Source organism: Notamacropus eugenii, chromosome 5 (genome assembly GCF_028372415.1).
Source record: "Notamacropus eugenii isolate mMacEug1 chromosome 5, mMacEug1.pri_v2, whole genome shotgun sequence".
NCBI classification, from domain to species: Eukaryota; Metazoa; Chordata; class Mammalia; order Diprotodontia; family Macropodidae; genus Notamacropus; species Notamacropus eugenii.
Window position 1 is genome coordinate 445,846,353 of NC_092876.1, and position 18,461 is coordinate 445,864,813.

The 18,461-nt window shown below is 35.6% G+C and overlaps 1 protein-coding gene across 1 annotated transcript in view; it reads right to left on the minus strand.

Moving 5' to 3' along the window:
* Nucleotides 1-18,461, minus strand: part of IL1RAPL1 (interleukin 1 receptor accessory protein like 1) — a 1,535,580-nt gene that overhangs the window by 16,311 nt on the left and 1,500,808 nt on the right. The window contains exon 9 of the mRNA XM_072615230.1: nucleotides 12,280-12,423. Coding sequence (XP_072471331.1) covers nucleotides 12,280-12,423 — 144 coding nt within the window. The remainder of the gene's footprint in view (nucleotides 1-12,279; nucleotides 12,424-18,461) is intronic.

An 18,461-nucleotide genomic window follows, 5' to 3' on the forward strand; every position in this document is an offset into this window, starting at 1 on the left:
ATACTGACAGATCTTAATGTCTATGAGCTTTCTCTGTCTTCTGAATTTTTATGAATGAGCACAGCATTGTTTTATGCCACACAAGTAATCAAATTATATTACCCACTTATAGGGATAGGTTCAAATTTACTGGTGCAAATTTACTTGGAGCAGAGTTATTCAAATGTATAGGATGCTATTTCTAATTTTTACTCTGTCTACTCTGGAAGCATATAAGTATGCTTTTTGTAATAATCTTTTATAAACTTAAAGTTAGTTATTAAATTATTCAACAACAATTTATTTTAAATAAGGTGATGCTGACCAGGCCTCTGTGATGGCAAGTATCCCATTAGAAGTGAACGATTCTGCCTATTATCTGGTTGTTCCATAATGTTAATACAAACAGCTGTTCTAAGGATTTTTTTTACTGCTTAGACTAATGAAATTAACTAAATACTTTGGCATTTTATTGAAACATTCTAAGAGAAAAGGAATCCAGCAATGAGAAGATGCAGATGAAAAAAGAGACAGGTATTAAGAAATCATGGAGGAAAGAAAAAAGAAACACAAAATAGAAGAAATAGATTGAGAAATCATCAACGCAATTCTTTTCCATACATGTGAGGGGGTCTTAGCAACACATTTTTGTGGAGCATGGGGATGTACCCTACATTGAATTCTTCAAGACAGGAAGCTTGGTCGCTTTTTGTTTAAGGGGAAGGTTATAAGTGTTTTGGAAGATACAGTACAGGGGAGATTAAAGTTCATAGAGATGGCTTTATCTTGGAGATATTTGATGGATTTCCCTTTTCCATTCTACCCTGAAATTCAGAACAGTGAGGGATATCCTTTACCTGCTTTCTGTCAATCATGGTGATACTTTTATTTGGGTGCTGAATCAGAATTCTATGAATATACAAAAAAGAAAATCTCTACCCATCAATTCTCTTCTTTCTGTTGAAATTGAAACTTATAGATGATTCTGTAAGTTCCAGGGGGGCAATGCATGAGGGCAACTCTCTTCTACCCCTCAAGCCAGAAGCTAATGATGATCTAGGCAAGTCTCTGTCTGAGAAGGGTAGCCTCATACCTCATATTTCTTCTCTTGGTGCTTGGCTTTTTGAGATATAAAAAGGTAGTCAGCATTTTTCCCCCTTTGAAGCCATAGGATTATCTAGGAGACCATGAACTCATGATTTGTGTTCTGATGGGAAGGAAGAGCCTTCCAGAGACAGAGAGTCAGGCTCAGAAAATTATTCTTACCCTTCAAGGCCAACAGGAGGAGTACTTAGGTGGCAAAGTAGAGATAGGGCTAGACCTAGAGTCAGGAAAACCTTGCCAGCCGTGTGACCCTGGGCAAGTCATTTAATGTTTATCTGCTTCAACTTCCTCAGTTGTAAAATGGAAATAACAATAATACCTATGTCCTATGGTTGTTGTGAAGAACAAATGAAATAATATTTGTACAGAGTCTACAACGTAGCAGTAAGTGCTTAATGTTAACAAGTGTGGTTTTCCCTCCCTTCCCCTTTATTACATTAATAGAATTATGGCTCAGCAGTCATTCCAAAAAGATATCAGGGCAACAGGAATCAGTCAGAAAATATCTACAACTTAAGTTTGTGCAGGAGGAGGGGTTGCAAAGACCATTGTCTCTGTTCCCCAAGGAGGTGCCTATAATCAGATTGTCATTCAGGGTCTTTTGAGGAATTTCTCTTTTACTAGAAATGGTACAATATTTAGATGTGAGGATTCCTTAAACACAATTGAAGAATTTATAAATCATTGCCACTGTTAATTGTCTGAATAGTAACATCTTATAAAAGGAAGAATCTTAGACTCAGAGGACATATTAGATATAATCTAGTCCAACTCCCATGTTTAATAAATGGAAAAGCTGCAGCTCAAAAAATAGAAATAATTTCTCCAAAGTTGTAGGACTAATTCATGGAACTAGGAGAAGAATGCACATTTTCTGAAACAGGGGTCATGCTTTTTCTTGGCAGCAAAGAAAATAAAAGACAATTATCTTTCAAAAATATTCCCAAAATTAAAAATGAGAAAATCAGTCAAATGAGTTATTTGGTATTAGAAAAGATAGAAGACATTGAGATGAAGTAAGACTGAGTAAATGGCATCTGAAGATTGAACACTGATTATAGGAGAGAAGACCATAGCAAAAATAAGAAACAAATATGGTTGGCTTTATTAGAAGACCTACTGGAAAATACTATCTGAGAGAAGGTTTTGTTTTCATTAGGGCACTGACAAGAAACTGCTAGTTATAGATCAAATGCTTCTGAGCAGGTAAAACTTATACAATTTGTAATTTAGCCTCTCTGGGTTTCAGTTTTCTCGAGTGTATGTGTGTGTGTGTGTGTGTGTGTGTGTGTGTGTGTGTGTGTGTGTGTGTGTGTGCGTGCGTGCATAGATGATAGACAGACAGACAGACAGACAGATAGATAGATAGATAGATAGATAGATAGATAGATAGATAGATAGATAGATAGGTAGGTAGGTAGATAGATAGATAGATAGATAGATAGATAGATAGATAGATAGATAGATAGATAGATAGATAGATAGATAGGTAGATAGATAGATAGATAAAAGGATTGGACTACATGACCTCTAAGATCTATTTTAGTCTGCAATTTGTTTCCTGATGGGAGAAGCTGGGTCTGGAGTCAGGAATACTTCTCTTCCTGAGTTCAAATTCCACCTCAGACACTTGCAGTGTCATTGTGGACGAGTCACTTAATCCTGTGTGCCTCAGTTGAGCTGGAGAAGGAAATGGTAAACCATTCTGGTATCTTTGCGAAGAAAACAACAACAAAGGGTCACAAAGAAGCTGACATGACCAAAAAATGATTAAAAATCAACAACTGCATCCTAATAAAAGATAAGCAGCCCCAGAAAAATGCAAGGTGATCTGGTCTAGATAAATCCTAGCTTAGCTACACTGAAAGGAAGGGGCTCTGGCACTGTGGTAGACTGGTCAAATGAACAAAAAACAAAAGCAATAAAAACAAAACAAAGCAAACAAAACCCCCAAAACTTGTTTCCATCAAGTATGAGGGATGAGAGATGATCCAGTGGCCTATGAGAGTTTGCCATGTTTGTGTTTCTGCCAGTGACAAGCAATAGCCATGTGAACAAAATGCAGCTATGTTTCCCTACTAGATAAGGTAAAAAGACTGGAGGGAAATGCCCCTATTTGATAGATTATCAGAGAGAATGATGTGTTTAACAGAATGGAAGAAGCTCTTCAAAAGAAATACAATTCCCCACCCCCCCAAAAAAAATTCTGAAGACATAAGGGAGAATCTTAACTTCTGTAACACAGGAGAAGTGAAAGACTATTGAACCCACTTTCCTTCCTCCCTTCCTCCCTCCTTCCTTTTTTTCTTCCTTCCCCTGGGCCATCTGTAGTCATCCTAATGAATATCAGGCCATTGGACCCAGATGGCTCTGGAGGAGAAGTGAGGTTGATGACGCTGCACAATCCTCCCTCACTCACATCAAAGTCAACTGCAAGTCATGTCATCATCTTGATGTCATGGTCCTTTTCAAGAACAAAGGACAAACGCAACAACCCTCCCTCAGTTCCCTCATATATAGCAAGAGGGGGTTGAGCTAGTCATAGAAGGTGGAGCTGCACATGCTAAGAGGAAGCAGCTTATCAAGCTACAATGATGAATGACGATCTGCATGTACAACTTAAAGAGATGCTGTTCAATACTTGTTAAAGGAAAAAGGGCCAAATCTCTCTAGTAAAATGTAAAGTTCTTGAAAGTAGGCACTGTTTCACTTTTTCTTTATAGTCTCTATATTATATAGTGCCTTACTCAGAGCAAGCACAGCTGTCTTTTGAATTAGATTGAATTGAACTGCTCTTTGGCAACTTACTGCTGAGAGGATCTGAGGCAGCCTTATATCAACTTGATACGAACAACAGTGGGAATATGCTATCTTCCCAGGGCATGACTGTTAAGATCCTGAGATTTGTCAAACCTGACAACAACTATCCACTTCTGATGATTTACACAGGAGAAAATCATAGATCCACAGGAAACCAAGAAGGCATTGCTAAGTTCTGAACAAGAAACGAAAGACCTTAACGGTGTGAGTGTTTTTAACATTACTGTTATTGTTTAAAGACAAAGGCTTCAGAAATTCAAAAAGGTAGTTTTGAGAAATGAGTAGGTGGTTGGGAAAATGGTAAAGGAGAATGAGAACTAGAATTCTTGATCATGATTTAAAAGACTACTCTTATAGGCTTTTGATCAGAGATTACAGTATGTAAAATGAGAGCAAATGACAACATATTTGCTTGGAGATGTATGGATTTGATCAAAGGAACTTTAAATGGAAAGTAAAAGAGGAATGAGAAAGCTTCCTTGGTACATCCGACATGTCCAGTGATAAAGAACTGCTAGTAGGACACGGGGAGAACAGTCGACCTGACCATGATAAGATTCAGGAAAGAGCTTTGGGATTGGACCTAATTACAAAGGTCACATCTAACACTTATTAGCTGTGTGACCTTTGGCAAGTCACTCTGAACCTCACTTTCCTCATGCAGGTAAATTTTAGTCCTACCCACATCATAGTGTTAATGTGAAGAAAGCACTTTGTACATTTTCAGTGTAATATAAATTGGAACTATTATGTTATTAATAGCAACAGGACCAGATTATATAAAAACAAACAATATATCAAAATGACATGCTCATCAAAGGAGATCCAGTAAACAGAAGAGAATTTGGGTGAAGTTCAATAAGCAAAAGTTATTGAGGTCATACTACAGAACTCTGAGTTAAAAGGACAAAATGGCAAGAAACTAAGTTTATAAGATCAAGGAACAAATTCATAAACATAGTATAGAAGCATACTATAGTAGTGATTGGGGACCTCAGAAATAGATAATTATGAAAACTATCCTTCTGTGAAAGATAGAAGAGCTTAAAGTTTAAAAATAGGATTTTATGATAAATTTAGTCTTTATAAGAGAAAAGCATGATGAGAACTGTAATTCTACATCTAGTTCTAGACAAGGAGGAATGTTTTATTTGAAAAAAAAAATATTTTTTTAATATTTCTCAATTACATTTAAAAACAAATTTCAATGTTCATTTTAAGAGCTGAGTTACTAATTCTCTTTCTCCCTTCCCTCTCCCCTCATTGAGAAGGCAAGCAATTTGATACAGAATATTCATGTGTAATCATACAAAACATATTTCCATATTAGTCATGTTATAAAACACAGACCAAAATAAAAACCCAAGAAAATAAAGTAAAAAAAAAGTGTGCTTCAGTTTGTATTCAGATTCTGTCAGTTCTTCCTCGGGAGATGGATAGCATTTTTCATGATAAATCCTTCAGGGGTGTCTTGGATCATTGTATTTGCTTAGAATAGCTAAGTCATTTACAATTGATCATCCTACAATATGGCTTTTACTATGTACAAGGTTCTCCTGATTCTCCTCAGTTCATTTTGTAACAGTTCATCTCTCCAGGTTTTTCTGAGAGGAGCTAGCTCATCACTTTTTACAATAGTATTCTGTCACAGTCATATACCATAAATTGTTCAGCTACTTGCCAACTGATGTCTGTTCTCTCAGTTTCCAATTCTTTTCCACCAGAAAAGAGCTGCTATAAATATTTGAGTATAATTCCAAATTGCTCTATATAAAATAGTTTAATCAGTTTATAACAAAACCAATAGTGCATAGTGTCTCAGTTTTACCATATCTCTTCCGACATTTATCATTCTCTTTATCTGTCCTATTATCCTATTGAATAGATGGGAGGTAGTACCTTAGTACTGTTTAATTTTCTGCAGTCAATAGAAATTCAGAGTATTTTTTATATGGCTATAGATAGCTTTCTTTACTTCATCTGAAAACTGCTCGTAATTTTGTGATCATTTGTCAATTGGGAAATGACTCTTATTTTTATGCAATTGGCTCATTTGTCTGTATATTTAAGAGATGAGAAACTTAACTTCAAAATTTTTTTCATAATTATGATTGCTAACTATATTTCCTTCCATACTATTTCCTCTGCTTATTCTATTCTCTCTTTTTTCATCCTGTCCCTCCTCAAAAGTGTATTGCTTCTAGTGATAACTTCCCCCAATCCACCCTTCCTTCTATGCACACCCCTATCTCCTATCCCCTTCCCCTCCTACTTTCTTGTACAGTAAGAGATTTCTATATGCAATTGAGTATGTACATTATTCCCTCTTTAAGCCAATTCTAATGAGATTAAGATTCAAGCATTCCCTGCCACCTCCCTTATATTTTCCTTCATTGTCATATTTCTTTCTTGTTTTTTTATGTGAGATAATTTACCTCATTCTACCTCTCCCATTCCCTTTCTCCCAATGTATTCCTATTTCATCCCTTAATTTATTTTTTAGATATTATCCTTTAATATTCAATTCACATCTGTACCCTCTATCTATATACACTCCTTCTGTTCAAAGAATGAGAAAGTTCTTTTAAGTTGCAAGTATTATCTTCCCATGTAGGAATGTAAACAATTTAACCTTATCAAGTTCTTTATAATTTTCCTTTATTATTTACATTTTTATGCTTCTCTTGAGTCTTATATTTGGATGTCAAATTTTCTATTCAGCTCTGGGCTTTTCATCAGAAATGCTTGAAAGTCCTCTATTTCAGTAAATGTCCAATTTTTCTTCTTAAGGATTATACTCAATTTTTCTGGATAGTTTATTCTTGATTGTAATCCTAAATCCTTTGCCCTCCAAAACATTACATTCCAATCCCTCTGATCAACTAAATCTTATATTATCCTGACTGTGGCTCCACAATACTTTAATTGCTTCTTTCTGGCTGCTTATAATATTTTCACCTCAACCTAAGGACTCTGGAATTTGATTGTAATGTTCCTGGGAGTTTTAATTTTAAGATCCACTTCAGGAAGTGATTGGTGGATTCTTTCAATTTCTATTTTATCTTCTAGTTCTAGAATATCAGAGTAGTTTTCCTTGATCATTTCTTGAAAGGTGATGTCTAGGCTTATTTTTACTGTGACTTTCAGGAAGTTGAATAATTTTGAAATTATATTTCCTGGATCTGTTTTCCAGGTCAATTGTTCTTCTAATAAAATATTTCACATTTTCTTCTATTTTTTCATTTTTTTGGTTTTGTTTTATTTTTTCTTCATGTCTCATAGAGTCATTAGCTTCTACTTGTGCAATACTAATTTTTAAGAAATTATTTTCTTCAGTGAAATTTTCCACCTCTTTTTCCATTTGGCCAATTCTGCTTTTCAAGGAATTCTTATCTTCACTGGATTTTTGTACCTCTTTTAGCATTTGTCCTATTTGCTTTTTAAGGTGTTATTTTCTTCAGTATTTTTTTTTTGCCTTCTTTTTTAAGCTGCTCGTGTTTTTTCTTTTTTGATGATTTTCTTGTTTCACTTTGATTTTTCTTCCCAATTTTCCCTCCATCTCTCTTACTAGATTTTCAGAAACCTTTTCGAGATCTTCCATGGTCTGAGACCAATTCAAAGTTTGTGGAGGCTTTGGATATGACTTTGGATTTGATTTTGCTATTTTCTCATGAGTGTGTGTTTTGATCTTCCTTGTCACCATAGTAAATTTTTATGGTCAGATTTTTTTTTTCTGTTGTTTGCTCATTTTCCCAGCCTATTTCTTGACTTTTAACTCTTTGCTAAAGTGGTGATCTTTTTTCAGGGTAGAGGGTTCACTGTCCCAAACTTCAGGGGTTTTATGCAGCTGTTTTCAGAGACACTTCTAGGGAGCTGGAAATTTTTAGGTCTTCCAAAGTAGTATGTTCTAAGGAGAGATTTGTTTATTACTCTCCTGGCCTGTGCTCTGGTCTGTGAGGAACCACAAGCACTGTTTACTGTCCTGGAATTGTGAAGAGAGTACCTGCTCCACTGTGGATACTCCTCATTGCCCTGGGATTGCCACCCAGGACTGCAACCTGGTTCTTAGTATGGGCAAAGCAAGAGAGTCCTGCTCCCAGTGCCAGCAAAGAGATCCCTGTAATTTCCTTCTGACTAGTTGAAACCCCTTACCATCTATGGTTTGAGAGTTCCAGAAACAGCTGCTACAGCCGCTGACTCACTCACTCACAAGACCTGTTTCTGGTTTGCTGTGCCCCTATCTGAGCTGGCACAGCCTGTACTGAACTCTACTCCACTCTCACCCTGGTGAACCAGATCTTTCCTGCCAAACTGTTAATTTGTCTTGGGCTGGAATATTGTTTCACCCCATCATTTGGTGGATTGTGCCACTCCAGGATTTGTTTTGGGACATTATTTAAAGGTCTTTGGAGGGGTTTGAGGGAGAACTCAGGTAAGTCCTTGCCTTCTCTCTGCCATCTTGGCTCCACCCCAAGCAATTTACTTCTAAAGAAGTAATATTATACTTTGAATGAAGTGACCATGCAAGGAGGATAAAGTCAGTCTCTAGAGCACAACATAGATATGGGGTAAATAGAGTTCTAAGAGCTTAAAAAAAGGATTGCAAGATATCATAGTCTATAATTGTACATGAAAAATTGGTCCAGTAGGGTCAAAGATACTTTCAAAGGCAAAATTATGACCATAGAAGCACAGCTAATTCTGAACACAAAGAAAATGGAAAACAATCTAATGAGTCCAATATGGGTGCATAGGAAAACCACCTACCATCATAGATTTTTAAGTTATATACAGAAGACAGAAATAAGACCAAGTAATAAGAATCAATACAAAAAGTGTGGCATGAATCAGAAGTGTTTCAGACAGAATGAACTGAGACTGGTACTGAATGCTAAGCACAAAAACAATGAAAAACAACATTTGAAAAGCTATGTTAGGGCACAAAAATATGAAAGGGACATAGAAATATCAGGGTCACTGGAATGATGATAACTGCTAAAGGAGAAAAGGAAAAAAATAGTCAAATATTATATTGTTTCTTTTTACAAGGAGAATGATCTTAAACTTGGAATTATTTTTAATGCTTATAAGTTAAACGAAATTAAGCAATAGTGAGTAATCAGTTGCCTTCAATGAATTCAAGTATCCAAGGCCAGATGACCCCAATCCTAAAATACTAAGAAAAATTGTGAAATAACCTCTGAATAACAATTTGAAAAATCATTAAGGGAGAATATAGTATGATGGTAAATCACTAAGATGGAGAGGATTCCAAATCTCCTCTCAAAAACACTCCATCTGGGCATAGAGATGCACCTTTCTACTAGGTCATTTAAATAATCATTTCTTGACTCTGCTACCCAGCCCAGTATTTCACAGAGAGATGTTCAGATTCTTGCAGAGATAGTGGAGTAGAGAAACTGCCGGGGCAGGTCAAGAGCCAAACTCAGAAGGCTGGGTAAAAGTTCAAGGAAACTTCAAGGCAGTCTGAGCACTCACTACCTGAGATTCACAAAGCACTACTAGATCCTACTACTATTACTACTAGTCAATAAAGAGCTTTCTTAATGATTTCAGAAGAGTGACTTTGAGATATTCTGGAAGAAGACATTGCAGTACTACCTACCAAAGCTATGAACCTCACTTTCATATGAATAAAGATGTACATAATACACAGATGAAACTAAAAATAGAAATACACTAAACTCATAAAAGAAATAAGAGATAGGGACAAAGAAAGGTTATAGAAGGGCCCAAGAGGCTGGGCAGGATAGTAATGGTATAGTTATAAACAAGACTATCTCCACTATTAGAAGGAGTAATGTAAAGGGAAGATTCAAAAGAAAGAAAAAAAGAGAAAAATCATGGAGAACCCCCATTATCCAAAGATCAGTTGAATGAACTGGGGTTATCTATCTATCTGTCTATCTATCTATCTATCTATCTATCTATCTATCTATCTATCTATCTATCTATTTATCTGTCTGTCTGTCTGTCTGTCTGTCTGTGTCTGTCTGTCTATCTATCTATCTATCTATCTATCTATCTATCTATCTATCTATCTATCTATCTAGATATATTAAAGAATACTTGAAGAGCTAGAGAACTATAGCAGTCTATAACATGAAATTAAAGGGCTGTTATGTGGAGGAAGGATTAGGTTTGTTCTACTTTGACTTAGGAAGTAGAATGAGGAGCGATGGGTGAAAGTTGGAGATGAAAAATCAACTTTGTTAGGAAAAACTTTTCAACATTTGTAGCAGTCTGAAAGGGAAATTAGGAATGTTATGTAGTAGTGAGTTAACCATCACTGGAAGTCTTCAAGTAGAAGCCAGAAGATCACATATCAGGAATCTTTTAGAGACAATTCCTGTTTAGGTATAGGTTTGACTAAATGATTTTTGAGGCCCTTACAACTTCCTGGTTCTATGAAAAAATATCCTGAGAGTTTTTTCCCCTTAATGTTTTTAGTTAAAAATGAATTCAATTTAATTTAATTGTACCTATGGATATAACCCTAAACATTTTTTGTTATACCATTTTCCTTTGTTATACCATTTCAATATAAAAAAGTAAATATCGAGATATGAATAATTCCTAGGTGCAAAAACATTTTCTTCCCTTTCTGACTCCTAGATTCCTTTCATTTTGGGAACTCGATCTTTATACTTCAGTTGAACAAATTGTCTTTTAATCTATTTGTGGAACAATTCGTGTATTGGTATTCAGCCAACTATTACTCAATATCTCCTTTGTTCCAACTCTGATATGAAGAGGTTAAGAGTCTTAAGTTTGGAGAGTGGATGAAGTCAAAATTCAGAATTAAGAGAGCTCTGTCCTTGAGACTCTATATGCCTTTACATATTGGGAAACAGGAACATTTTTGAAATCATGCTTCCTTGCACTGGTTTGTAGTCCTTCTAATTCAGTCATATGGACTCCTCTCCTCAGTGGCAATCTTATCTCTAGGTAGTCATGGGAAGCAGTGGGGTATATTAGAATGATCAATGGATTTGGAAGTCACAAGATTTGGGTCTGAGTCATCTCTGATATTTTTTAAGAGTGTGTGACTGTGGTCCAAAAATTTTATCTTTCTGAATCTTTGCTATTTTTTTTTTGTTTATCTACAGAACTGGGGATAATAATTTTATTTCCTACCTCATAGAGTTGTTGTGAAGAAGTAATACATAACATTGTATAATGCACAAAACCATATATATGTGAAAGATTTCCACCCAGGGTAGGTCATAGATCTAGAGGAAGAAGGAACTTTAGAGGTCATCTAATCTAACATTCTTCCTCATTTTACAGTTAGGGAAACTGAGCCTCAGGGAGGTTCAGTGACTTGCCCAAAGTAATAATGGTAGAATTTTTAGTGCTGATGGAATAATAATTAGATGCTGGTAGAATCTTATATGTGTATGTCTACTGATGTACTGTTTCAACTCTATTTTGTCAATAAAAAACCTTCCTCAGAATGGAAGTTTACCTTCTATGCATAATGGCAACTTGGAATGGTAAAATAAGTTAACCTTAAGTTTTCAAACAGATAGTTTAGATACCTTAATTTTAAGTACTGAACATTCATTCAGATTCATCCAAGGGAGTGCAATTTAACAAACATTTGCTGACACCTAATATGTGTGCAAAGTACTGTACTATATTCCCTATTCAGATGAGTCACTAATTAGGAGTTAATTTAGGAGTCATTAACAAGAAAAAAAAAAGTACATACATTTATTCTGCTCTAACAGAAACACTAGATTCACTATTATTTCTTACTTCTACTTTCCTCCTCCGTATTTGCAGGAGCACAATTTAAATCTGCATTAGCCCTAGCTAAAAAGAGTTAAGTTGGAAAGAAAAGATCTCACTGACTGGAGTGAATTGCAAAATACTCAGAACAGTTTATTGAAACTGATCAGCTTAAACGAGGAGCAAATTGAGATTCACTTCCACCTACATATTTGGGGAACTCAATTAAAAGAGACACTTCTTGCTCATGAGGACATAAAGCTGCCCTTTCAATATAGATTACAGGGTGATGGAAGCTGAAGGCTCTCTGAATCACAATTTGTGGTTGTAATCGGCATGTGGTATTCTGAATCAAATTCTAAAAGATGTTGGTGTCATGTTCCAATTTGGAGAGATTTATCTGAACCCACATCTTCACAGACTATATATAACTGAGGAGAAAGGATTATTTTTACCAAATGAGCTTACAATTAGGAAAATCACTGTTATAGAATTCTTCTTTTTTTACATAAACAATAGAACCATATGAGCATATGTGTGTCCATGCTGACATGAATTTGGAGGATGTAAATAACAAGAATATTAAGGTAAAATTGAAATAAATTACGAAGAATCTCTTACCTCCATCAATTTCTTCTGCTCCAAAATGATTCCGATAGAAGAGCATGATATCAATCTTGTAACACTTGTAGATTGTCACCAAACATACGAGCAGCAGTAAGATGGCACCCAACCCACCAGCAAGTTCAACTGTATACATCAGTTCTGCAAAAAAGCACAACATGTCGTGGCACTGTATTCTCCTAGTGAAAATAACAAGTTCAATTTGATTTCACAGTCTGGGAATTAAATTAAGGAATGTGGATGTTTTTCTCTCACCTAACTTTCAAATGTCTCCCACACAGGATAGGTGGTTTCTAACTTTTATAGACAAAGGGTTCATCTTCCTCATTAAAATCTCCATCTTCCAAAAGAAAAGAAATTAGACAATTGGGGGGACTTAATTTTTTCCATTTTGAGGAGTTTTATAAGGTAGGAAGGAAAGAACATAATAGCTTTCCATTGGCAGAAAAATGCTACTTGTTCTGTTGGACTCAAAAACCAGAACTAGATTAAGTGAGTGGAAGTTGCAAAGAGGTCAATTAATTCATGTTAGGAAAAACTTCTTCCCTTGGAGGCTGGAGCTGTTTCAAAGATGGGAGGTTTCTGGATGCTGCAGCTTCTCTCTCAGTGCAAGGCCTCAAGATAAAGAGGCCAGTTGTTAAGGTATATAGTGGAGCAAATTCTTTTTTTCAGTATTGCAGTATTTTTCAGTTTGTGATTTGAAATAGGTGATCACTGAAGTTCCCTTCTGACTCACAAACACCATCCATGGAATCTCCAACAAGATGCTATAGAGTGAAATCTAAATTTAGTGTCAATTATATATTAAGCAATCTATGTTGATTACAATCCAATTTTTATTATGGATTGCTATCCAACATTCCTTTTAGTTTAATACTAACTAGTAGGGCATTATTTTTCCTAATTGGATTCTAAACAAAAATGCTTATGAGATTTGGGTCACATAGACCATTGTGTGTGTTTGTGTGTGTGTGTGTGTGTGTGTGACACACACACAAACTGGAAGCCAGAAGACCACATAAAACAAAGAGGACATAGAGACAAAGGAATACACAATACGCACATTTACATATATATGTGTGCTTGTATGTATATATATACACATAGAAACATACACACATATGCACGTATGTACACACATATATATGTAGATACCCATAAGTAATATTATATAGGTATATACTTTGTCATTCAAAATATATTCATGTACATGATATATATCAAACACAAATATATGAATATGCACATATATTTCAATTGACAAAATATATTTTCTTGACTTATTGCTACAAAAGATGGATTTAAATGGAAAAGTTATCAAATGATTTATGTGACACAAGCTTAAAGTCCATTAAATCTGAATGAGATCCTTATGCAGTTTTTCTATGTCAAACATAAATAATTCCAAACATGTGCTTCTTACCAACCTTTTCATAAGAATTTTCCATCATATTACATAAGATAAAATTCAGCTACTTTTATCTTTATCTGTTCCTCCATTCATAATCAGTAGTTAAATGAGGAAATAAATGTATAGATCTTATGGTTATTCAGTCATTTCCATCATGACCAATGACCACGACTCTTTATGAACCCATCTGAGGTTTTCTTGGTAAAAATACTGGAGTGCTGTGTCATTTCCTTCTTCAGTTTATTTTATAGATGAGGAAACTGAGGCAAACAGGATTAAGTGACATTCTCAGGTTCACATAGCCAGTAAGTGTCTGAGGCCAGATTTAAACTCAGTCCTTCCTGACTCCAGGCTCGGGCTCTATCCACTGAGCAACCGAGCTGCCCATATATATACATTTATACAAATAATATGTACACACATGCATATACATACACATATACATATATACATGTGTACCACTCTTTAATTAGTTATATTTTTCTACCACAATTAAAATGAAAGTATTAAGACACAGGTACAAAATTACTTTTGGTAGTAGACATGTACAGGGTTACACTATCATATGACATGGTTCTCTTGGCATTATATTTGCTTGGGCAAAGCTCATTGGAATGACTCAAAATATTAACTATTTAATTAGTTCTGATAACTACAACATCTGTACTACACATTTAATCTTATCTTTACTAAGAATAATTTAAACTATTCAAAAGATCCATTCAGGAAGCATCTCCTGATTTTCCCATATTTGACAAGATACCGTCTCTTCAAAGTCACTACTCTTTCCATACACATACAGATTTCTATGTCTCTGTGGCAGTAAGGGATATTGAGAAAGCTTCATGTCAGCTAGCCATAGAGAAGACATCATGGATGTCTCAGTAGGTTCATCTTTGATTGAATTATATATCTTTACTTGGATATATTGCAAAATTAGAAAACACATGGTTTAACTCACTATTTTAAATTCTAAGAGCATAGCAGAGGGTCATGGAACATGTTGCTAAAAGTCATTGGATTTTATAAATATTAGAAAGGATCATCAAGCAAATGATTTGAATCTCCTAGTTTATATGGAAATTAACGTGAAATCTACAAAATAGAATAGCTACAGGAAGAGTTTTTTTGGTCGTTGTTGGTAATGGTTTTTTTCATCCCCTTGGCATTCTTTTCACAAATGTCAAAGGCATTTTTTCCCTTGCTTAAAGTTTCTTATAAGAGCATAATGCATCATCATAATCAACAACAACACTAGCATTTTTAAGGCATGTTAAGGTTTGTAAAATGTTTTACCCCTTTTCCCATTTAATGTAGATTGCAAACATGCAAATTAGGTGTTATTATTGTTGCCATTTTTAAAAAGAGGAAACTGAGTCTGAAAGTGGTTAAGTGTCTTGCTCAGGGTCACACAGCTAAGTAAGTGTCTGAGATAGGATTCAAACACAATTCTTCCTGATTCGAAGTCCATTGATCTAAAAACTATTCCATACTGCAAAGTTCAGGACAACTTATTTATATGACATTCATCTCTCTTTGTATATTCCATGACTAGGATGTCATGCATGCAGAATACATATGAACAGATCAACCCTCAGCATAAATTATCCCCTTCTGCTGTTTTTCTAGTCCTCTCCCTTCCTACTCCTCCTCACCTAGGCATTAATGGAGGGTTGGAAGGAAGGAAGCTGAAATAGACGACGCTACATATAATAGAAATGAACACAGAGACAATAGTGCTTTGGTCCATGACCTTCTTATAAATTCAGTGTTGTATGATTCTGAAACATAGCTTGGAATAATCCCGGGATTTAAAAAAATCTGTTTAGAAACAAACAACAGAAAGGTCACTCATATTTTAAGGGGGAATTGTACAACCTGGCAGTCCAAAACCCTGAGCCAAGGGAAAGTATTAAGAAGATCAAAGAGCTGGCACTGCTGAGTGATTTCCTGTAGCTGAAGGCAGCCCTTTGATGAAGGCACTGTTGCCCATACCAGGATTAGTGCCTCTATGGATGCCTCCCAGTCAACCCTCTGAACTCCAAAGGGTGGCATTGTGCCTGACCATCTTGTCTGCCTCTGGTGATCAGATCAGTTTAGAGCATCTCTCGAGAATTCTATTTTATGTCAGTTCATTTTGGAAAACAACAAACTCCCAGATACAATGGACATTCCTCCCCATGAATCCTAAAAGCAGAAATAGCACTTCAGATAATATTCACATCATTGGTCTTTAGGTATGTGTTATTTTTAATGTAGTCAGAAAATATTAGCAAATCAAAGAAATGAAAGCAGCCAACTTCATGCCAAGCATGATCATTTCAAAGTATGAAATGGCTCAGATGCTGGAGAAATAGAGGGCTGACCTACTTAGGAGCTCCCATCAACTTAGCTTTAGATGAGTTGTGCTAACAGGGAAAGTTTCGAATGTTTGTTTATCGTGACAATAACAATTTATTATTCTTTAGTGCTTTAAGGTTTATAAATGATTTCAATATTGAAACTTCAAACACAATGAAATACAGCAAAGATGTTATCATAGCCTAGTAATCACACAGTCTAAAGGATAATGTTCTTGCTTGAATACCTTCAATTCCTGCCCTTTCTGTATATGTGCAAAAATTATATGTGTGATCATGAGGAAGTATTTTTATTTGTATTCATATCTTCATGTGGACATATATATGATGTCATACATATAGTCAAAGGGTGTGCAATATGTATTTGGGGTCATTTGGGAAGATTTTGTGTAGCATTAAATACGAGAACAAAAAGTAAGCATACAGAAGCCAAACTTTGATGGATGCCAATCAACTCTGATTACACACTCTCCTCAAGCTTCTCTTTACACTACAAATGTAAATATTTTTGATACATGATTATAATGTATGTATGACAAGATATACTGCATGATATTGTACGATATAACATATTATCACGCATCATAATGTGAGAGACAGTAAAAATTTAAGTTTCCACAGAGTTGCTGAAGTCATTGAGAATAAGTCAGATAATAAGAAAGCTAGCAGACTGCAGATGGGCTCAACCAATCAGGATACAGACAGTGACCTTCAGAAAATTTCAAAGTTCTTGATAAAGCGGAACAAATCTAAAACTAGCTTAAACTAGTCAGGAAAATGACCTAGAACAACTGGGAGAAAGTTTTTATTGACCTCCCTTGCTTAATGTACCTCATGCATATAATCAGACACACATAAAATTATTCCTCCCTTTTCTGATCATGGGTCCTATGTTGAAGCATACTTGGAAGGGGGAAGCACATCAAGCGTGGCTACATAGTAGGCATGTAAAGAAGATGATGACTTAATGGAGAATGGACCAACCCATCTCCTGGTAGGAGGATCTGTCTTGAACTAATGGTATTTAGCTCATCTGGCTTCCGTATTCAGTGATCTTCCTTCCTAAGGAAGGATCAGTTCCTCTGAACTCTACTGTAATAAATTTTCCTTGATAACTTTTAGTGTCAAGTGTGTTTCTAACAATAATGTAATCTAATCAACAGAACAGAATAATGCAGCATGGCATACCACAGGACAGGAAGGGATAGAAAATAACAGAATATCATGCATTGTAGAAAGTTTGCAAATTACTTTGTATATCTTCCATACACTTTACATCTTCTTTGAACCTTACAGTAACCCTGAATGGTAGAGAATACAGCCCTCTTATGATCATTTTATAGATGAGGAAACTGATGTTCATAGAGGTAAAGTAATTTTTTCTAGTTCACATATCTAAAGTTAGAAATGAGAATTCAACCTGGATCTTATTAATATCTATTCCAGCACTCTAAACCAGGGATGGCGAACCAGTGGCCTGGAAGTCACATGTGGCCTTCTAGGTCCTTGGCCTTTTGACTTAGTCCAAGTTTTATGGAACAAATCCTTTTATTAAGAGGATTTGTTCTATGAAGTTTGGATTCAGTCAAAGGGCTGCTCTTGAGGACCTAGAGGGCCACATATGGCCTTGAGGCTGCAGGTTCCTCAACCTTGGTCTGAACCCTACCACCCAACCACAAAAGGATCTTATTTTATTTTGAGAAGACTTGTGATTTTATGGACCTAAGGAACTCTTAGCGAGGCCCTTTCTCTCCCAATGGAGTTCCACTCCCTCAATGTAATCTATAGACTTCCAGAGTTGCCTGGGATACTGAGAGATTAAATGACTTGCCTGGCATCACTCGGGCACAGCATATCACAGAAGGAATAGAAACCAAGTCTTCCTGACTCTGAGGCTAACTATCCACAATCACAAAAATTATCATTTGATAATTGCCATTCCGTAGTATATATACACACGGACATTAATACACATCATATCAATAGCGTAACGTCTCACTATCCATGCATGATAAATAACCTGTGTATTATATATAGGATCTCATAACAGCTACAATCTTCAGTTTATATAGTTTTCACACCTACTTGCGTGAAAACATTTATTCCAGTGTATGGTCCCCTAATGCTCTTTCTCCACTGGTTCAGCAGAAAACTGTGGGGAGCTGAAAACTGTCACTGCTAACAGCCACAACTCCAGTCAATTCATTTATTTATCTCTACATTAAAATGTAAGTCCTGTTACCACAGCAAATGTTATTCTCCTTTTGAAGTGTGATCTGCTTCTCTGCTCAAGTTCAAGTTGCCCAGAGAGGCAGCATTTCTAAAAAGATTCCATTTCAGCACAATTCCACATCAGAGGAAGGAAAGAGAAAGTGCAAACCTTTTAAAATCTGTTTAGCCTTTTGTGT